Source organism: Neodothiora populina, assembly GCF_041146345.1.
Source record: "Neodothiora populina strain CPC 39397 chromosome Unknown canker_contig_8, whole genome shotgun sequence".
Lineage (NCBI taxonomy): Eukaryota > Fungi > Ascomycota > Dothideomycetes > Dothideales > Dothioraceae > Neodothiora > Neodothiora populina.
Window position 1 is genome coordinate 2,000,296 of NW_027191411.1, and position 21,653 is coordinate 2,021,948.

The 21,653-nt window shown below is 49.1% G+C and overlaps 7 protein-coding genes across 7 annotated transcripts; 2 read left to right on the forward strand and 5 right to left on the reverse strand.

Moving 5' to 3' along the window:
• Window positions 1-1,590: 1,590 nt before the first annotated feature.
• On the forward strand, window positions 1,591-3,366 carry AAFC00_007124 (uncharacterized protein; the record flags this gene model as incomplete). The annotated part of the gene is made up of 6 exons (XM_069347185.1): window positions 1,591-1,672; window positions 1,732-1,871; window positions 1,941-2,099; window positions 2,172-2,237; window positions 2,323-2,438; window positions 2,493-3,366. 6 exons carry the CDS (start codon window positions 1,591-1,593, stop codon window positions 3,364-3,366), a joined length of 1,437 nt encoding a protein of 478 aa, XP_069200062.1.
• Window positions 3,367-6,217: 2,851 nt separating this feature from the next.
• On the forward strand, window positions 6,218-7,562 carry AAFC00_007125 (uncharacterized protein; the record flags this gene model as incomplete). The annotated part of the gene is made up of 3 exons (XM_069347186.1): window positions 6,218-6,378; window positions 6,445-6,899; window positions 6,958-7,562. 3 exons carry the CDS (start codon window positions 6,218-6,220, stop codon window positions 7,560-7,562), a joined length of 1,221 nt encoding a protein of 406 aa, XP_069200063.1.
• Window positions 7,563-7,898: 336 nt separating this feature from the next.
• Window positions 7,899-9,301, reverse strand: AAFC00_007126 (uncharacterized protein; the record flags this gene model as incomplete). The annotated part of the gene is made up of 2 exons (XM_069348593.1): window positions 7,899-8,840; window positions 8,927-9,301. The coding sequence occupies 2 exons, from the start codon at window positions 9,299-9,301 to the stop codon at window positions 7,899-7,901; spliced, it is 1,317 nt and encodes a 438-aa protein (XP_069200064.1).
• Window positions 9,302-10,461: 1,160 nt separating this feature from the next.
• On the reverse strand, window positions 10,462-12,409 carry AAFC00_007127 (uncharacterized protein; the record flags this gene model as incomplete). The annotated part of the gene is made up of 2 exons (XM_069347187.1): window positions 10,462-11,994; window positions 12,071-12,409. The coding sequence occupies 2 exons, from the start codon at window positions 12,407-12,409 to the stop codon at window positions 10,462-10,464; spliced, it is 1,872 nt and encodes a 623-aa protein (XP_069200065.1).
• A 670-nt stretch (window positions 12,410-13,079) lies between these two features.
• AAFC00_007128 (uncharacterized protein) lies at window positions 13,080-14,180 on the reverse strand (the record flags this gene model as incomplete). Its single annotated transcript, XM_069347188.1, has 1 exon — window positions 13,080-14,180. One exon carries the CDS (start codon window positions 14,178-14,180, stop codon window positions 13,080-13,082), a length of 1,101 nt encoding a protein of 366 aa, XP_069200066.1.
• Window positions 14,181-14,959: 779 nt separating this feature from the next.
• Window positions 14,960-17,217, reverse strand: AAFC00_007129 (uncharacterized protein; the record flags this gene model as incomplete). Its single annotated transcript, XM_069347189.1, has 4 exons — window positions 14,960-16,263; window positions 16,327-16,545; window positions 16,610-16,938; window positions 17,018-17,217. The coding sequence occupies 4 exons, from the start codon at window positions 17,215-17,217 to the stop codon at window positions 14,960-14,962; spliced, it is 2,052 nt and encodes a 683-aa protein (XP_069200067.1).
• A 1,105-nt stretch (window positions 17,218-18,322) lies between these two features.
• On the reverse strand, window positions 18,323-18,692 carry AAFC00_007130 (uncharacterized protein; the record flags this gene model as incomplete). The annotated part of the gene is made up of 2 exons (XM_069348594.1): window positions 18,323-18,623; window positions 18,682-18,692. 2 exons carry the CDS (start codon window positions 18,690-18,692, stop codon window positions 18,323-18,325), a joined length of 312 nt encoding a protein of 103 aa, XP_069200068.1.
• Window positions 18,693-21,653: the final 2,961 nt, after the last annotated feature.

Genomic DNA, 21,653 nt, shown 5'->3' on the forward strand with positions numbered 1-21,653 from the left:
TACAGATGTGTCGCCCAGCTTGGATATGTCCCTTCGTGCTTCGAACAAACTTCTGGACTTACTTGTGTATCATCCAAGTCTTGCATATTCGACTGCGTTACTAGACCATCTACTTGTGCCAGTCCTCGAAGCGTGTCCACGGTCTATATCTCCTCGTAGAACAGTATCTCTAATGCATATCAGTCCCTGAAACTTGCCTCGGTCTTTGAGGCTGACCAGGTCGATAACAATGATGGAGACCAGTGAGCTGATCCCGCCTCCATCAACACCGCTCAATGCCCGGCATATGTATAGCCACAGAGGAGTCTGCGCCCATCCGCAGAACAGACCTCCTACGATGATACACGAGAGCGCCGCTAGAAGCATTGGTTTGCGACCTGCAATATCAGAAAGCCGGCCATGCAAGGGCTGGAAGGTCGTTTGACCGAGCAGATAGGCTGTACCAAGTAGTTCACTGGCGATGGTGGGAAGGGCTGTAGTGGTGGAATTCATGTTTACATACGATACGAGGTAGCACGCGCAGAGACGCAGATAAGCTGTAACTAAGCGAGGAAAGGAAAGACGAAGCGTCTGATCGTGCAAGCGGTGCACGAGTTCAGGTGGTATTTTAGTGTCAGACCTTCGGGAAGGCAAAGCCATCTTTGCTAGCTGTACTGGTGCCCTTGTATTGCTCATGGCCGGGGCCTGTGATTGAATCTCGACGTCTATCGGCCTGAGTATGATCTCGGAAGCCATTCTATGCTGTGCACTCAAGGGTATACACTGTGCTGAAGACCTTGTGGGGAATCTGTATCTTTTGTAGCACAATCTGCTATACCGCCGTCGCAGGATGTTGTATTCGATCACGACAAAATGCGACCCCCACTCACATGAGAGTCATACATATATAGAGTGGCCAGCTCTGGAAGGATTTCCATCCTTGCAAGCTTGATATGGTACAGAATCGTGACGTATAGGAGGGTACCGCAAGCACACGACCCCACGCCTTTTGTCCAAAATTGATATTGAACAACACTCACCTAAGTGCTTCGTAATGCTTAAGGTATGATCTTCAGTACAAACGATACTTCACTAAGAACTTGTTCTTAAGATCGAATTAGTCGTCACGAATATCAAACACGGATACGCAGCCCGACCAGGCCCGAATCATACCTACCACTACATATTTTGGTTTATCGACGACGGTCCTCCCTAACCTTTTACAGAAGAGATGAGATGATGGTAGTGTTATTGCAAGCAGTTTGACTTGCTTATGCGGTCTGATACTACTCGGCATTGTTTCCAATAAATTACGATGATCGGCATGCGGGCTGAAGCCGGAAGTCGCTATCACACCCCGCATGGCGACATATACCCCACCTGTCACACGAGGTCGATCCAAATAACCAGATAGCTGCTGGTACCCAAGTCGAAACTCAATTCTTGACATGGTCCACGTTGCTACCATGTTTATAAAGAAAGTCACCCCCTGGTGGAAGCCTGGAAGGTCGTACAACATCTGCACGTGTAGAACAGTAGCAAAGTCAACAGGAAAAAGCATCGCCGACGAACATCGATAACGAGCAGTCGTCTTTGCTCCAGATTTCTACTATGGCCGAAGCCGTAAATAACGTGAGGAACGGAAGGCCGGGAAAGAAGAAACAACTCATCATCAATGCTTTTGTTGAATCATGTATGTCCACCGGTGCCAGATTATGGTTACTAAAGGCTGAGAAGAGACTTCTACAACAGGCAGTGGACATCAGTCTCCTGGTCTATGGAGACATCCCGAAGACAAATCGTCCGGCTTCAACAAGATCAAGCACTGGGTTGATCTTGCAAAACTACTCGAGAAAGGCAAATTTCACGGCATGTTCATCGCAGATGTCTTGGTAAGATTGCGTGGCGTCCATCTGGAAACAGTTGTGCCGCGAAGTCACAGCTAATGTGCGTCTTCAAAGGGTGCCTACGACGTTTACAAGGGACCTCAAAATCGTGATCCAGCCGTCATATCTGGTGCGCAATGGCCAGTCAACGAGCCTCTAGCGACTGTACCTGCGATGGCAGCTGCTACCAAGAGTCTTGGATTCGGTGTCACATTGGCGACTACTTATGAACAGGTGAGGGCTTATTGGACACCTTGTTGGAAACACCAAAAATCGAGTCTTGAAGTTCTAATCATTCGATGGTAGCCATATCATCTCGCACGACGACTCAGCACGGTTGATCATCTCAGTAGTGGAAGGGTTGGTTGGAACGTAAGTGCTGCCCCTTTTGTCCCTCCAAACCTTTTCTTCCCATGGCGTAGACTCCTGTGTGACGCTTGCTCACGATGGGTTCTAGGTTGTGACTGGTTATCTTGACTCGGCAGCTAGAAACCTCGGTCATACTGAGCAGCCCGAGCACGACGAGCGCTATGCCATCGCCGAAGAATATGTGGAGGTCATGTATAAGTTATGGTAAGTCACAAATGCAACAACGGGTATCGTTCGCCGCTTACAGTTTCCTTCCAGGCAATCGTCATGGCGCGACGACGCAGTGAAATTCGACGCTAAGTCTGCTGTATACACTGATCCAGCATTAGTCAGGACGATTGATCACGTAGGAAAATACTACAAAGTTCCTGGCCCGCACATCTGTGAGCCTTCACCGCAACGCACCCCTATTATCATGCAAGCTGGGACCTCAAAAGCGGGAAAGGAATTCGCTGCCAAAAACGCAGAAGCCATCTTCGTCGCTGGCCACAGCCCGTCGGTTGTGGCGAAGAACGTTGCTGAGATAAGGTCTTTGGCCAGCACCAAGTATGGCCGCGACCCCTCGAGCATCAAATTCCTTGCCTTGCTCTGTCCAATAATCGGCAAGACAACAGAGGAAGCAGAGGCGAAGTACAATGAATATGTCAGTTACGGGTCTGAAGATGGTGCGCTTGCCCTATTTGGAGGTTGGACAGGAATCGACCTCGCCCAATATGATGACGACCAAGAACTTCGCCACGTTGAGTCGAACGCAATCCGCTCAGCCGTCGAGGGATGGTCGAAGGCTTCTCCCAACGTAGCAAAGTGGACCAAGAGGACAGTGGCAAATCATATCAAAGTGGGAGGGTTGGGCGCCACCGTCGTAGGTACTGCAGAGAAAATCGCCGATGAATTAGAAAGATGGGTCGAGGAGGCAGACGTGGATGGATTCAATATCGCCTATGCGGTTTTCCCCAAGACGTTTGAGGAAGTCATCGAAGAACTGCTTCCTGTCCTACGCCAACGGGAGTTGTTCTGGTCGGATTATGCTGTCCCCGGGGGAACATATCGTGAGAATTTATATGGTGTCAAAGGGCTGGCCTATCCGCCTAAGGATCATCCGGCAGCGGCATATCACTGGAAAGCGGAATAGACAACGTAGACTGTAGCACGAGTAAATCTGCAATCAGCGTATATATGGAGTGAAAGTCCTGAAGTTTTAGTATTTCCATGCTTGTCTATGTCCCTTATTCAATCACCTTAAGTAAAGTTGCCAATGACGAAACAGTCACATTTGTACAGCACACGATCTGGACCTCCACATCTGGTAGGAGCTTCGCATCGAATTGTTGATTAATCTATATAGATGAATCTTGATCATCTCGTTCAGCTCGAGGCTGCTCACTCTGGGACAGGCGCGTCCTCACTCGCCACGTCCGCGCGCCATCTGTATTTGGCAGCAACATGTTCACTAGGCGGTCCGGTCTGTCCAGGTTTCTGGTAGAAGTTTTCTCTGTAAGTGCCTCCAGGTACGGCGTAACCATCCCAGAAGAGGCCTCTCGCGCGGAGTTCCGGCAGTAAGAGATCGATGATGTCTTTGAATGTTTGTGGGAAGAGAGAGTATGCCTTGCACAGTATTAGCTGCCGTCATCTGGATATCTGCGGTTTTGTGTTGACTCACAAAATTGAAACCATCAACATCGGCTTCAGTGAGCCATGTCTCGAGTGCGTCGGCAACTTGTTTTGGGTTACCCACAATCAAAGGACCATTGCCTCCAATGCTGATGTGCTCGGCGATAGTGTCCCTGGTCCATTTCTTGGTGCCAGGCGAGAATCGGGCATAGGCTTGAACGGTAGACCTAGAAGTCAAATAAGCAGTATGTTCATGCACATCAGTCTATATGATCACTCACTTGACGGCATTACTCTCGACTTCTCTCAGCTCCTCATCGTCACCATACTTGCCGAGATCTATACCAGTCCAACCGCAAAACAGAGCAAGGGCTCCTTCTAATGAGGCGTACTGACGGTAATCTGCCAATTTCTTTTGGGCAAGCTCCTCTGTTTCGTCGACGATAACAGTAACAAGAGCAAGAACCTTGATGTTGGTAGGATCTCTCCTATTCTGCTTGGCAAGTTCTCTCAAATCTCTGATACTGCCAGCAACGACTTGCGGGGCAAATGCGGAAACAAAGACTGCTTCTGCGTGGCGAGCACCGAAATCCTTACCAGCTTTGGATGTGCCCGCCTGCAGGATCAGTGGGGTGCGCTGAGGGCTAGGTTGGCAGATGTGAGGACCTGGGACATTGAAGAACTTTCCGTTGTGGTTAATCTCGCGGACGAGCTCGGGCTGGGTATAGATGCCCTTTTCGCGATCCAACTTGACGGCGTCATCTCTCCACGATGACTCGAGGAGTTTGTAGATGACCTGGACGTACTCTTCGGCCTTGGCATAACGTTCGTCGTGGGCGAGCTGCTCCTTGCCGACCATATTCCGCGAGGCACTATCCAGATAGGAGGTAACGATGTTCCATCCCAGACGTCCCTTGGTCAGATGATCAGCGGTCGACAGTCTTCGCGCCAGATGGTAAGGATACTCGTAGGAAGTTGAGACAGTGACGCCAAATCCGATGCTCTTTGTCGCAGCAGCCATGGCCGGGACAACACTCAAAGGCTCGTTGACTGGCCATTGTGCGCCTGATCTCTTTGCTGCATCAAGGTTCCCATTGTAGACGTCGTAGCCGCCTAGACTGATGTGTCAGGATTTGGGGAAGCATCTCTCGCACATACTGCGCTAGAATCACAGATCATATCCACGCAGCGCTCACGACTTACCCAGGACATCTGCAATAAAGATGCCGTGAAAAGACGCCTTTTCGAGAAGTTGAGCCAGTTTAATCCAGTGGTCGACGTCGTTGAATTTCCAGGATTCATCTTCGGGGTGTCTCCACAGACCAGGGCTCTGGTGCCCGCTGCCTGTAGTTCTGTGTTAGAAAATGTTCTAGCCAAATTCGGGAGTCTGGAACGACCGTGACGACCAGAGGATTGTTAACAAAAATAAGAAATCTACTAACACATCTCGACAAAGGCATTGATAATAATGTTCTTTTTCCGCTCAGGTTGAACGGAATGACGCACGTCGCTGTTTGAGGCGGCCATTGTTTGTGTGACTATTATTCTTGACGCCTAAGACCTCGAAACGACAATAGTCTAAGTCTAACACACTTCAAGAAGAAATGTTGCACTTTATTGTTCAGAGGAAACCTTTAGTCGAGTGCCAGTCTTCTGGTATATTCTTAAGCTTCTAGCTAAAGTGCTTCATAGAAGTGTGTGCCTCGCCTTATTGACCCTTTCAAAAATCGACTTGACTGGACACAACCCATGCACTTATCGTACTTATCAATCTTTTAGTAAGGTCCTCTCATATCCACCACGCTCTTGGCCTGCCATGACTTGTTGTCGAAGGTTGTCGTCCAAGGCCTCGCATACCAATGGTGTGATCGCACGTCATAAAGCCAGTCCCCCGAAGTTATGCAAATCTCCCCGCGATTCCGCGATAAGCCAGCGACACCCGCTCCCTTGTATAGCCCGACTCCACTCGTTACTTTCTACGACGACCATTTGCCGTCTTTTACTCGTTATCTTCAATATTTGGTCCCAACAAAGCCCCTCTCTCAGAGATCATGCCCCGCTCTGGATGGACCAATTCGCATCGCCAATCACGTAAATTGTCGAGTCGGTAGTGGGCTGAATCAGTTGAGGGCGTAGGGGAAGACTCGACCGGCATCGCATCTCGCGGCCGAGACTAGTAATCATGAATCCCACGTGCACTTGTTCATGTCTTTGCGTAAGATCAATATCGTAATCAAGGACTAGCATCTAAGTAGCTGCAAGCTGTTGCGTGTATCTATTTCCTGTCCGAAAAAAAAGATATATCAGATTCTCATCATTCTTGCATTCCTGGGAAGCCTATTCTTCTAACTGTCTCCAAATATACGCATACAATGGCATTCATTCCTTCGAGCCAAAGAGCTCTTTCATTGCCTGCCATCCGTCAGAAGTATCAGCTGGAAGTCGGGCACCCCGTCCCTGCAATTCGGGATGAACACGAGATACTCGTCAAGACCGAAGTCATTGGCTTGAACCCAATAGATTGGAAAGCACCGTATGATCGAGCCAGTCGGGTGTCCTCGATAGATGAAGAAATGACGCTGACACTTGCATTTCGTAGTGACTTTGGCTTTGGCATTCCCGTTCTGCCATATATCCCAGGGCGAGAGCTCGTCGGTCATGTCGGACACAGCGCCCCGAATTCTACCTCATTGTTCTCCTCGCGGGTTAAACATGGGGACAGAGTCGCGGTGATATCCACAGATTACCGCGACCTCCGGAAAGCAACATATCAAGACTATGTTATATCCAGTCACTTCAACGTCGCCAGACTGCCCGAGCATATCTCATCCGAGCAAGGAGCCGCAGTCGGTGTGGCCTTTGTCACCTCGGCACTAGCTCTGGGTATATGCTTGGGTTTGGATTTCTCCAATGTGGCGGACGGGCCCGATCTGCTTGACATTGTGCGAAGTATTGACCCGGACCGACTCCCAAGCGACGTCCAAGAGGAATGTCTCTCAGGCATCGAAACACATGAGCGACCACAGAAAGGGGACTGGATAGCCATATGGGGTGGTATGTATACCCACACTGGTCGACTCCGCCATTTCGGCACTAATAATTCATGAATCAGGATCTTCAACCTGCGCGTACATGATCAATCAGCTCAGCCGTTCCGTTGGTCTACGCACCATTCTTGTCCTCGACACTCAAAAGCATGGCCATTATCTAGCCAGCGATCCGGCCCTCCATGCAGACTTTATTGTCGACTCTGCAGACCCACAAAGAGCAACGGAGATTATCCGATCAGTGACAGATGGCAAGCTGCGTTTCGCCATTGACACCATCGGTAGATCTACTTCAGAATTACTGGCGCAGTCTCTCCAGGCATACAGTGCAGATCTTGAAGTTCGCGCACAAACCCCACCGGGAACACCGCCATCTGACGCTGTAGACAAGGCGTCGATTCCGCAGAGGTCACATCTCACTGGGCTCGCAGCACTACCTAAAAAGCCAACGGGAGCTGTGTTACATAGTGTCCCTGTAAAGCTGTTCCATGACATTCCAGAGGTAGGAGAGGCTTTGGTGGCATGGTTGGAGAGGCTATTGGACTCTAGACAGCTATTGCCACCGAGAATACTTGGGGTAGTCGAAGGCCTTGAAGGTATCAACGATGGGCTTGACAGAATGCGGAGAGGAGAAATCAGTGGCGGGAGATTGGTTGCAAGGATTCGATAGGTCGTGGGGCGGCGCAAGGTCGCGTGAGGTTCAAATTGATAAATCGGTAGACGGAGTCGACTTACAAAGGCGATCCGAAAAATTTGCATGGCTCGGGCCTCCAATATACATATACCTGGCCGTTTTATGTTCACAAGAATTCACATTCGCATATTCTCCGCATCATTTGCTACGTGTAATAAAGACTATTGTAATTAGGTATTATCCTTTTCAACAATCTGATCGGACTCGACCTATTCGTCTAGATCAAGCTGTTGGAATGTATGGCTTCGACATAGTTATCTCACATCAGGTCACTCCAATTTTTCCCCTCCTCATCCATGTCGTCGGTCATAACTACCTCACTTCTCCATCGGCAGGCGCTGTAACAGCTCTATCCAATACTCCCAACCCATTTTTCTCCCTCGCACTTCCCGCATCCGCATCACTGCTATCTGCTTCAATCGTCCGATCTCCCTCTGAGCCAAAGTGCCTCAATACTAACCATACTGGAGCGAGACTAATCGCCCACAGTGCAAAGTTTAGATAAACACCACCGACCTCTGCGAAAAGAACAATCGATCCCAGTCCATAACTGACAGCCTGCCACGCCGACTCCGTTCCACGAAGCAGTGCAGCGTATCGCACGACTTCTTGCGAGTCATCCGCCAGGTTTGCAACGATGAAGTACAGAAACAGATAGTTGAGTTGGAAGCCTGCACACAGAAGAATGTATGGTGCAAAGGCATGGCCGAATCCGCTCGAAGCCCAGTCATAGGTTGGCTGTGTGACCTTAAATCTCGTGACCAGTACTGTGGCCCAGATCCACCAGCCACCTTGCAGAGTGATGATGACGAAAAAAGAAATTCTGGTCCTCTTTTGTAGTGACACGACAGTCCTATCGAGGAAAGCACCAAGGACATTTCCCATTGTCACAGCGACGATTCCCGAGAGGAAAGAGCCTAGCGCGCGTGCACGAACCGAGAACCATAATGAGAGATAGGTATTGTAGACTGCCTCGCTGTAAACTGCCTGGCCAATAAAGAGGACAATGAGGAGAAATTTCTTGGTGAAGAAAAGGCGGGTCGTGAGTTTGATCTCCGACCATGGACTGTTGAGAATCGACAGTTCGACTTTGCGACCATCAGTACGCTCAACTTTGCTGGGGGAGTTGAGGAAAAACGCAACAAAGGGACCAGTGCATTGCAAGGCAATGAAAATGATGTATACTGTGTAAGACACGGAGCCGGCCTCGCTGCGATCCGAGTTGATTCCAAGGTTGATGGCTCCTCCGAGAATCTGTGTATGTTGTCAATACTTACATTTCATCAAATTTACGAGAGGTCTCGAGGAATGGGAAGCTAGTATGAATAGGACAAACTCACCTGTCCTCCGAGACGATAGGTTAGCCAGTAGCCCAAGACTTTGCCTCGATTATATGGCTCCGGGTAGACGATTGCAATGGCAGCCTCGGCCATCCAGAAGATACCCGCCGACATACCACACAGTGCCGCTCCTACGAGAACGAGCCATTCGTTGCCGTATCTATTGTTGGCATAGAGCCCCGCAGCATAGGGAGCGTATCCGATGGTGCCGACCATCAGAGCGCCTTTGATACCGATATAATGTACGATTGCGCTACTAAAGTAGCAGGAGATGACCATGAGGCAGAAAGTCAGAGCATTGGCTGTGTTGACAAGGTACGGGCTTTGCGCTCCACCGGCTCCCAAACTGTTCATCGCACCCCAGATGCCTATCATCAATTCAGTATCAGAGAGACATGGTCTGGAACTCGGCATAACTTGAGCTTCTTACCTGGTGCTGCGAAGTTACAAAGACCGAGAATGGTTGCATTGAATAAAGTGGAACGGTACCATCTAACTGTATCCTTCTTCAGTATCGATATTGATGTTGGTCTGCCACGATGTGCAAGCTGCAATATTATGCCATACCTGGATACTTTTGTACATGTTTCAAAGTCGGAGAAACATCACTGACCACGTAGTCTACTGACATGATGACTTGAGTCTTTGTCTGTATGCGAGTCGTGATACCGGTTCGCTTCCTAAGCTTTATGAGAGAGAGATAGGACGAGTGATATGGAAAACTTATTGCGTTGGTTAATCATGGTGGTAACCATCGTGTTTTATATTGTTGTCTTTTCAATTATACACATTGGAAATACCAGATGCGTGAGCCAGCCTCTTTGTGTCGAAGAAGCGGCATCCGCATCCAGCTGCATAGAGCCATCGAATGTCACCATTCATGGCGGCATGGCGCTATAGTTCAACCATCAAGTATTGCTACCAAGAAAGTCTTGGACGCTGCCGCGTCTTATCATAGTTTTATCCTTATTTTCGGCTACTGAATCCATCGTCGGGTAGAGGCTTGAGAATGGATATTGTTGGTAGATGTTCGGTGGATACAGTTCCGAACCGGTTGCATTTCTCGCATGTCATCGCACGCAATTGAGATGGTTCGGGCGGTGCCACGAAGTGGAGAGTTCAGCGGGACAGGGCATTAAATTGACGATCAGGGTTCAGAGAAAAGGTGCGTTTAGGCGACAGTCAACTTATTGCGAAGGTTCTATCGAGATATCCCAGCACATGCGGCAGTTGACAGGATATCGGTGCGGTATTGAGTGGCACACGTCGTTATTGCGAAACTCGGATTGACGACGAGAGGAACGATCCACCGTGATGCAAGACTGATCTCGTCGGGATGACAGGGGGTTTTATACGCTCCCCTTGTTTCATTTCACTTTTCGTATGCGAAGTAAATCATAGCGACAGTGATGAGCATTACCTGCTGGCGATGAACTGGTTCCATATTCTACCTTGTCTAATCCGCAAAGCACGGGATATTTTTCTGTCGGTACCGCAAAACGTACTCAATTAGATAACCATGAGTACGCAGCTTTTCAGAAATCCCACCACCTCTCATGCAAATCTCTCAAGTCGACCCCAGGTAATTTTAGGTAACCCGTGATATCAAAGTCCGGATCCAGTTCCTGCTTCGTGTAACCATTTCCGAAGTAGGCAAACCGGTTGCCAGAGTCAGAATGATACTCATACTCCCAGTCCTCCCACCTCGGCTCTCTCCTGACAATTGTCACATGACTTGCACTGCCTGGCCAGATGCCGTGAATCCTCTGCCCTGGTTTACCGCCATTATACCACGAGCTACAGTCGTCGGAAAAGACTGTCTGAGGAAAGAAAGCGTCGGCGTACTCGACAAAATCATCTGCAGCTCGCTTCGATGGTGTGATTGTCTTGATACCTTGAGACGAGACCTTGCGCAGGACTTTTGCGTAGTACGTCAGCTGGACTTCAACAGCGTGAGGAATTGTGCCCGATGGTCCTGTCGCATTCGGGCCATGGACAAGGAACATATTGGGAAACTCAGGAACAGCGTGTCCCAGATAGCTATACGGCCAGCCGTACAGCCCGCCGGGCTTCCACGCTTGTGAAAGATCTTTTCCGTTTGCAAGGATAGGAAATGGGGGAACGAGATCGACATTTGCTCCTGTTGCGCAGAAGATGGCGTCAACCTCTCGATGTTTGCCGTCTGTAGTCTCGATGCCTGTCGAGGTGATCCTTTTGATGGGGGTTTGAATATAGTCGACGTTTGGCTCCGTCAGACTTTCAAGATAACCAGGCCCAGGAGTCAGTCGTCGGCAATTAGGACTGAAGTCTGGGACAATGGTGTTGATCAGCTCAGGTCTTTTGGCCGTCCTTTGTTTCATGACCTCGATAAATTCGTTTCGCTTCTTATTGTTGGCCTCAGAGCCGATGAAGAGCGAATCGAAGTTTCGCCAGTACTTAGCCTCAAGCTGCTTTCGAAACTGCAGATATTTCTCGGGATCCTCGAAGTCCTTCAGCTGCTCGGCCGAGTAGGGCTGGGCCTCGAAAGTCCGCTCGTCGCCTGCCCAGGATGTCGCGATCCAGGTCTTACTGCGCGCGTAGTGGTCCACTCTCTTTGCAACCTTTTGCAGGTTTGGGACCACCTGGATACCGCTCGCACCATTTCCAATGACCGCGACATTCTTGTCCTTGGGGTCGAATGATGGATCCCAATTCGATGTGTGTCGCAACACTCCCTTGAAATCTTCGAGACCGGGGTAATCTGGCAGCTGCCACGCATTGAAGCGGCCAAGTGCCGACAAGACAAAGTCGGTTTCAGATTCGTGGACTTGACCGGTGGTGGTATCCCGGGTTTCTGTTCGCCACACAGATTTGCCTTGATCCCATTCCAGATGGACGACCTCTCGATTGAATTCTATCAGTCTATAGACGTCGTACTTCCGCGCCTGGTCCTGCCAATACTGTCGGATCTCATGCCCTTCGGCGAATTGCTGCGACCATTGTGTGTTGGGAGAGAAGGTGGCTTGGTAGACATGAGCTGGGATGTCGCATCTGACGCCGGGATACACGTTCTCTAGCCATGTGCCGCTCTATAGATAGATCGAGCATTTTGTTAGTCTATGAGAGCTCTTGGTCGTATGCATGTGGCTTTTGCGGACCACTTACCACATCGGAGTTTTTCTCCAAAATCGTGAGCTGGATTCCAGGGACCTTTATTGGCAAGAGAATGCCGGCCAGGATACCAGCAAGACCTGCTCCTATGACAGTCACCCGAAGAGGGCGAACCTCGTCGATGTGACGATTCTCCAGCTTCAGATTAGACTTGGGATACGAAGGCCGCTCTCCATCAGGGACTGGACCGCCCGTGAGCAAAACAGTCTCTGCCCCGTTGGGTTGGGTCGTTTCAATCCCTTTCGTGATCTCGTTACTTCCGTGATTGGTGGTTGCAGCATGACTGTTAACATGTCCACCCTGTTGCTCGGGTACTGATCCCTCATGCGCCATTATTGTCGTGTTTGGATAATTTCGAGTACATGTACAACCAAGCTCAGAGCCTTACAACAAGCTCTTTGGACAGGACTTGGTCTCATCGTTTACTAAATACTCTGTATCACATTCTGGAAGGGTCCTAGGAGGGGTAAATTATCATGTCTTTATCAGTAGCGATGGTGCAATCGACCCCGGTCGAAGTCTCCACATAACGCGGAATCACGTCTTTGAGCTCGGGCGGCAGCCGCGGGGTGGAATTAGCGAATTGGCTTGGTGATTAGATGCGACCACATGCAAATTGATAACGACTATACTCATAACTTCCACGTATTCGTAAGCTTGAGGTTGGGATCTACCATATCGCGAGCGTATTGTATCATGGCGCGATGAACGCGAGTGACTCCATGATCGCTGACCTCCTTTGGTCTATACAGCTCGTACGACAGATTCTAGAGTTCAAGATAGATGACAAGTATCTGGCACAGTATGCTGCACCAATTCCATGTAAGTAGTCACCATGGCGTAATAGCAGACTCCATCGTTATAGAATCAACAAGAATGATCACGCGGTTTTCACAGTAGTAAATGGCTAATCAATTTTCAATTTTCGATAAGTTCATCTATGTCTGGGTGATGTGATAGTCATGCGTTCGACGTTTCCACAAGAACAGTAATCCTGTCATGTTCATGCTGCGGGGGCACTCTCGGCCCTCTTCTTGATCTCTTCGTGCACACTGGGCACCACGTATCGTCCATAATCAACTGCGTCGTTGAAGTTGTCATAGCCTCGTATACTGATGAGTTCGCAGCCGAGCTCCACATAGTCAAGGATGGAGTCACTAATCGTCTGCCAAGATCCGACTAACGCGGTTGATGCACCACGGGCGTTCGTCGCTGTCACCGTGGGATACCATAAGCCACGATCTTGAACCTCTCCTTTGGCAGCAATGTCGAGCAGTCTCTGCGATCCGACATTCTGTGGCGGGGGTGCACTTGCAGGCACCTTGCCCACCCCATTGGCTCGGTGAGTCTTCAGGGCATCGAGCGTGCGATGCGCCTTGTCCCACGCAAGCTCCTCCGACTCGGCACCAATTGGTCTGAATGTGACCCAGATGCGCGGCCTGTCGCTACGACCTGCCTTCTCCGCCTCGGCATAGATGCGATCGATCTGCTGCTTGGTCTCCTTGAGAGGTTCCCCCCAGAGACCGAATATGTCAGCCAGGCTGCCTCCGATGCGGTAGGCTTCGTCTGATGAACCGCCCACCGACACTGGGATTGTGCTGCCATTCACGGGGCGCACTTTGTTGCTGAACTGCTTGAACTGGAAGTACTTTCCATCGAAATCAAACGGCTCTGAGGAAGCCCAAGCCCGGCGCAGGATCTGGATGTACTCCTCGAGCCGACCATATCGCTGTTCCTTGTCCAGAAAATCACCTTCGCGGGCTTGCTCGGCGTCGCTCCCGCCGGCAATGAGATGCACAACTGCGCGACCGCGGCTGAGCTGGTCAAGAGTGGCAAGAGCTTTTGCTGCGACTGTAGGGTAAAGAGTGTTTGGGCGGAGGGCAATGATGATCTTGAGCTTCTTGGTCGCAGCCGCGATAGTGGCACCAATAGTGAACGGATCGTAGGAAGACGAGTCATAGGGTACAAGAGTGTAGTTGAACTCATAATCATCCAGAGCCTTAGCATAACGTGCGAGATAGTCCGGATCGATGGAGGCATTAGGCACAGGCTTAAGCTCTGTCGAGGCGTTGGGGAAGGTTACGCTGATGAACTCTGTCGGCATGTTGTTGACGGTGTCAAGGATAGCCTCGAGACTTTTTGCTTGGTCTTTGTTTATCAGACAATGTTTATACAGGGAAAAAAGATAAAAGGCTTAGCCATTTCATCATTGCATCGACTATATTACTATGTGTGAGGGTGTCGCCAAGACATGAGGATAGCAACATATGCACCGGAATCACGCAATGCAGCGTATATTGATAAGCAGCTATTATCACGGATCTCGCCAGCCGAGATCAGGCTGCTGTGGGTCTACCTTGAACTTCCGTTGAAATAAGTTATATGGATGTCGCCCTTTAGATGCGGGCATCGGGACAGCAGGTGACAGATCAGTAGATACTTGTACTGTATCTGTGGTTACGGCAGTGTGTTGGGGTGGACGATGAGCCGTGGGGCGGCAAAACTGGGGTAAGTTACCTTATAATCCTAATAACTCCTCCACAATCTATACCATAACAATTCAGTGGTTCGCCTATTCTTGCTTCGTTCCATCAACACAACTCATGAGCTGTAGAAGTAAATGATATCTAATGTTAGTGCATGCCTGTATAGAAACAACACACGGCTCAGGGAAACAATACACTACAATGGAATTACGTCTTACTAGATAAATGTCATCTTGTTAAGGACTTTCTTGATCGATAGTGAATGTCAAAGTTCATTAATACTGATGCTCTATGATAGATCCCAGTGCTTTATCTCAGAATTACAAGCTCTATACCACATTTCAATGCTCCATAAATCCCTGATGTGATATTCTACCCATATCTGGATGCCACCTCATCAACGTCTCCATTCCTTCAGTATCCCACGAGTGGCCTTCGCAATTGCATGCCGTCCGTCGTACACAGGGTAGACTATTACTGCATACATTGCAAAGAAATGCCAGATAATAGCCATAGTGACCCAGCCGCTGAAGAATGTCTTCGTAAAGATATAGTCGCGGTACAAAGGCAAGGGCCAAAGTACGATGGTAACCAAGACATTGACCACAAAATACACACTGGCGATTTTAAACCACCTCTTGATGTGTTCGATTGTCGCCTGATCAAAGGGATGTTCGACTTGGTCCAGATCATCTGCGGTACTAGATTTTCTGGACTTAGGTAAGGTTGATCCCTCTTCTTCTCCGCTACTGAATCTCGCTTCTTTCTTCTCGTCGTCTTCACCTGCCGTAGTTCCTGATGCCTCTACAATCTCATCGCTCGCCATTCTGGATGGAGTGGAGGTGATCAGTTGGCTCTTATCTTCGATGAGATCAATTTTAAGGAATTCTCGCCAGTCGAAGCGTTTGGGCCAAGTCAGTGAAATGACCACCGAGTAGATAGCGGGCGAGAAACAAGACACAATCGCTCCGTAAAGACCCGGAAGCTGAACTTGAGTGGTTTGGATGTTGATCGCACCTGACCAATACCATGACAGGCTAAGCCATGTTGCAATGCCTGACAACAAACCCAGCACGGGAGCTAACATGGCTGCTAATCTTGTCTGCCCAGACCAGAGTAGGGTCAGTATCAATGGTATGATACCCGGACATGCAATTATAGGTCGGAAGTAAGTAGACCAGTTGTTTGTGGCCCCGGCATATTCTAGCATGATGGCGAAACCCGCCATGAAACACCCATGAAAGACAACGCCCCAATGACTAACTTGGAGAGTCTTGCGATCCGAGGCTCTTGGATTGATGTAGGTACGGAAAAAGTCGAGAGATATGATGCTGCTGACTGCGATCATGGACGACGACACGGTGCTGGTGATGGCCATAAAGACAAGTACGAGTAGACCGGCGGTGGCTCCCGTACCAAGCAAGGACCTCAGCACATATGGCATCACAAGCCCAGAATTGACCTGTGTCAAAGTAAGTGTGTTCGGGAAATCGAACCAGACCGGAGTCGTCTCAATGACACGAGCACTCAAGCCAATGATGGTTCCCGTGCACCATGGTATGGCGATAATCACAATTGATACCAATCCGTACGCCGGAACGGTAGCGTGGACGTCAGACGCAAAGGACTTCTGCCAAAATCCTGTGTCCATCATGACAAGTGCTAGATTACCAAGCTTCAAGACCAAACCGAAAAGAACAGCTGCACACAACGATCAGCATTACGATTTCTGATTGCCGAGTTTTCTGGCGGGGCTTTCCTTACAGCTCTTGGACTTCATGGTCAGGAGTGAGCCTTGATAGTTGCCAGCAACGTGAACGTCGGCTGCTTTGACTTTTGCATACAGTCCCGAGATGCCGCCAATATGCTCATTCGTCAAGACTGCTAGAGAAAAGTAGATTAGGAGGATTAGAGCCACAGTGGTATGCACAAAATCGGTAAGGAAGGTGGCTTTGAGCCCACCGACAGCGGTGTAGATGACAACTACGAAAGAGGTATCAGCCATTATATTTGGGAAGAAAGAGCTCGCAGACTGGACGGTACTCACCCCCTGCGGGAATAAGGACACAAGCAGCAACGACATGCATGCCTGTCATGCCAGTCACTAGTTGAGCGCCTGCAAGAATCATGCTGCCGCAGCCGAAGATGTTGTTGATCAGGTTCAAGAGGATGAAGATCCAATGCACGTAAGGTCCATATCTGATCTTCATAATCTCAAGAGAGGTATGCGCGTGTGGCACACGTAACTTTGCCACGATTCCGAGTACAGCCATAAGTGCAATCTGGAATGAGAGGCCACTGGCCCACCATATTGGCAAAGCGATACCCCATTTGTACGTGTAGGCAGCCGAAAAGACGCTTTCATTGATCCACATCCTATGGTAATACTCGGGTCAGCAAAACATATTCCGGAAACTGCAAAGTCTCTATATCAAAGGCAATACATAGCACATACCAGCTCGAGAAGACGGCCGAAGCTGTCAGACCAGTACCAACAGACCGGTTTGCAACCATGAACATCTCCGACTCATCACTGTCTTCTGAGAGATATCTCTTCTGTATCTGCACTGCACCCAAAATTATGAGGCAGAACAAGACTGAGAGCCCAATGATGATACCGTACCCGTCTGCCTGCGTGAGGAGTTCGGTGGCCATCTTTCCTGTGTTTCCTCAGCAAGCTTGTTCAGAAACCAGAATAGAACGAAATGCTTGAAATTAATGCATTTTCTTGTGACTATGTAGTACCTACACCGTGGCTATCCACGGACGATCGACATGTCTACATTGATGAGCAAGGGGTGGTTTTGCGCATGGTGTCATTGCTGACGATGAATAATTCCTACGCTCAACAATATAGCGGATGTCGCACTTGAGCACTGCATGATGATACAAAACGCTTTCCTCGGGAAGATAAGGTAAGCAAATGTTCTCTGTTGACCTACCTGATGGTAAGGTTTTGCATAATTGCGTTATGCATGTGGGGTAGCACGCGAGATCGCGTCTTCTTGATACACTTTGAGGAAACAATCGCCCTTCGCTACGACACGTAATAATCGAGGACTAACTGTCTACCTCAGTCATGATTCCGTTCCAGGAAGGCTAGCAAGTATTATCACACTAGACAATGTATCAAGCGTATGGCATCGAGACAGTCTAAATGCTAGCTGGTTGGCGCTCACTAAACCTGGCTCTGTGCATGTCATGCGCGAACATTGCTGGTTTCCAGAAGACTCGAATCACTTGTGCCTCTAGGATGCTTTAGAATCACAAGAGATTTTTGTATTCGATGGTCTATTGTGAGTTCCAATTGTCGTTGAACTGTCACCTGGGGTCTTAGGGTACCCTTTAAGAAGCAAATAATATTAGTACTTAAGGAGATCTGTTTGCTTGCAAAGGGGGGTGATCTTTAAGACTAACTCTTATAATAACTTCCTATAATCCCTTTGTTAGTCTTAGTTAGCTTAAACAGATGCATAAAGTGTAAGGCTTACCTTACGTGCATTCTCTTCATGTAATGCGGAATAGTGCTATCCTATTTCCTGATCACTCTAACTACAGTGCCTATAACAGTATCGATCGCAAACTCTGGGTGTGACTAGTCTGTTGTTTAGGTAGCAACCGATACAATTATTAATGATCTAGCAATAATTAGTATAAGTGCAGCGAAAGCTCTTAGCGGGTTTCGCAAAACAATTCTTTGTTGTTATCAAGTCTGGCTAGACTTGCTTGCCGTATATAGCCTAAAGTAATTGCCTTTCGCCTATATCAACTCGATGTGGGTGCCTACTTCAACAATGCGGCCTCCATCGAAGACATAGATCTTGTCTGCTTTAGCAATCGTACTTAGTCTGTGGGCGACTGTGATGATCGTGCGACCTTTCCTAGCCGTCTCTAATGCCTGTTGGATAGCAACTTCGGATTGCGAGTCAAGCGCAGATGTAGCCTCATCGAGCAAAAGAATCTTGGCATTTCGTAGAAGAGCTCTGGCCAAAACTATGCGCTGCTTTTGCCCAACACTGGACTGGGTTCCTCTGGTTCCTACTTCTGTGTTGAGTCCATCCCTGATAGACGGTTAGAATCGAAAAACCCACCTTGCTCACATGATAATAAAGAACTCACGGAAGGCTCATGATAAAGTCGTAGATGTTAGCGTCTTGACAGGCTCGTTTGAGCTCGTCATCAGTAAAGCCCAAGGGTCAAGTTCATCCGTACGGTTCCGCGAAAGAGATGTGGCTCCTGGCTGACAAGCGCTATGCATCTTCGATAGGCGCAAAGGCGCAATGTCCTTATTGGTTTAGAACCAATGAGTATTGATCCATCAGTTGGGTCATAAAAGCGTTCAATAAGTGAGAGGATAGTGCTCTTGCCAGAACCAGTCGCGCCGACAAGGGCTATGTTGGCACCTGCTGGAATACGCAAGCTGAGCTTGTCCAAAGCGAGATGGTCTGGGCTCGATGGGTACGCAAAACTGACCGAGTCAAACTCAACCTCACCGTGTATAGTACCAGGGTCGCTGCCGTCTGGAGACGATGGATCGATCGCAGACTTGCGAGCTAAAAGGCGCTGCAGAGACGTCGCAGCATGCTTCGCCTTGCCAAGGTCAGGCATCCAAGAGAAAATTACGCCAGCAGAGTTGGCACTAAGAAGCATCGAAGTTTGAACCGCGACAGCCTGGAAGAGACTGTATTCACTGTGAAGAATGAGCTGGCCACCGTACCAGAAGCCTAAGGCCATGCAGGCATTGTAAGCTGACTGTGACAAGGCGTACATCATTGACGTCTTGAGATTGATCTTCAAAGCCTCCGTCTGACTGGAGTCAAGTATGGTCTCGAATTCCTCGAGAACCATCTTCTCTCTGGTTAGGGCTACAATCGTCTGAATGCCAGACAATGCCTCGCCTGCAAATGCCGCAGTATAGTTCGCAAGTTGCTCGTTCTCCTCTTCCGCAGCACTTACGAGCCAGATACTGAAGTATCCACCGCCGACTACCAAAGGTACAACCGACATGCATACTAGTCCTAGTTTCCAACCGAGGGCAAGCGCAACAATGATCCCAGACACAAGGGTGGAAACAGAAATCAGGATAATGCCCAATGCGCTGCCGTTCAAGCTAGCGAGTTCGCCGTTCGCGTCGGCTAGAAATCCGGAAAGAGCTGCTGGTGGATTTTCTTTTCTGTCAAAGAATGACACATCCAACTTCAGATATTGTTGCAACACAAGGCTGCGTAGTCGATTGGTAAGATTTCTAGTGCCGAATGAGAAAGATATGCCCTGGATAGTACAGCTGATAAACATTGTGAAAGCAAGCAAGAAGAATATCCAAGAGTAGAATGCTGTGTCAGAAAGAATCTTGTTCGTCTCGTCTTTCGGAAGCGCTAGTACTGTGATTACTTTACCGAAAAGCACGGCCGAAGCGGGCTCCTCACCTCCGGCAATAATACAGCAGATAAACCCAAGGAGTGGCCATTGTACCTCTTCTTTGTTGAGTTTGAATAAGAACACAATCGTGGAGAATATGGAAGAATGTGGCTCAATGTCTGAGACTTGCGGAACCTCCGTAGCAACAGTCGCAGGCGTAAAGTTACTCCTTTGACCCGGACTGGCAGTGTCAGACCCGTCTGCTAGTGACTTGACCTCCAAGTTTGAACTCGTGGCCCTTATCCGCAGTCGACGCACCTTCGTAGTCTATGTTCTGTGCCTTAACGAATCCGTAGTAGTGAGATTTAGCAGTCACTAAGTCATCGTGAACGCCGCTCTCAACGACACGCCCTTTAGCTAGAACAATAATATTATCTGCATAGCGAATAGTAGAAAGACTATGAGCGATTACGATGGTAGTTCGTTGTCTGCCATGTACGGTCATAGACGACAGTAATCTAGCTTCTGTCTCGGCATCTAACGCAGACGTTGCCTCGTCAAGTATGAGAATGCGTGGATTGCCGACAAGAGCTCTTGCGATAGCGATTCGTTGAAGCTGTCCGCCTGATAGTCTCGAGCCACGTGCTCCTACGATAGTGTCATATCCTTGAGGGAGTTGGTTGATGAAGTCACTCGCTTGGGACATCTCGGCGGCCCTATAAACAAGACCTTGGCGCGTTTCCTTCGGTACGTCCTTCCAATTGGCGTTCGTCAACCCAAGTTCGATATTCTCGAATACTGATCGGTTAAACATGAAGGACTCTTGTTTAACGATAGCAATCTGCTGTCGAAGCCAGTGAAGTTGGTAATTAGCAACATCCTTGCCATCCAATAATATGCGACCAGCGACAGGATCATAGAACCGCAATAATAAGCTCGAGATAGAGCTCTTGCCTGACCCGGAATGTCCTACTAAGGCGACAGTTTGACCCATGGGGAATGTAATACTGACGTCATCCAAGGCGATGGACTTCGGCCGGGTTGTGGATATATGCTTGATGCTCTGCAACTCTATCGTGCTGCCAAACTCGCGCGGAGCGTATCCTAAGTCAGATGATGGGTCGATGGGCGAGGTCCGTCGTAATATGCGGGATAGCCGCCGAATTCCCTCTGAAGCTGCCGCAAAGGCTTCATATTCGCTCCAACGCCTAAGACACGAAATGCTGCCGCTCTGGTAACATTTGCGATGGCCACGACAGACGTAAATGACGTCTCGTGACGGCTGAGGCGCCTAGACCCCTGCCAAAAGGCTAAGGCAACGCTGAAGTAGCCACTTGCAACACAGACAGCAATCAATGTTGAATTCAAAGATGTGAGGATAGACACATTATTGGACGCGTTGCGTACAGACTTCATGTAGTTTTTGTGAACATAAGGCTGCATTCCTAGCGATGTCGTCGTCCTGATGGAACTCAGAGCTTCCTCGACGATAGCCGAGCCGGCGGAAGACGACGCCATACTTCGTCTGCTGTAGCGAACAGTCAACTTCACACCAAAGTATAGAACGGCGCAACCGAATGCGAGGGACCAGATGAGCTCGAACATAAGAACCCAATCTAGAGCAAAGCACACTACAACAGCAGCCACAAGCGTTCCAAGAGCACCGATTGTCTGAGAGGGTTAGGGTTAGGGTTAGGGTTAGGGTTAGGGTTAGGGTTAGGGTTAGGGTTAGG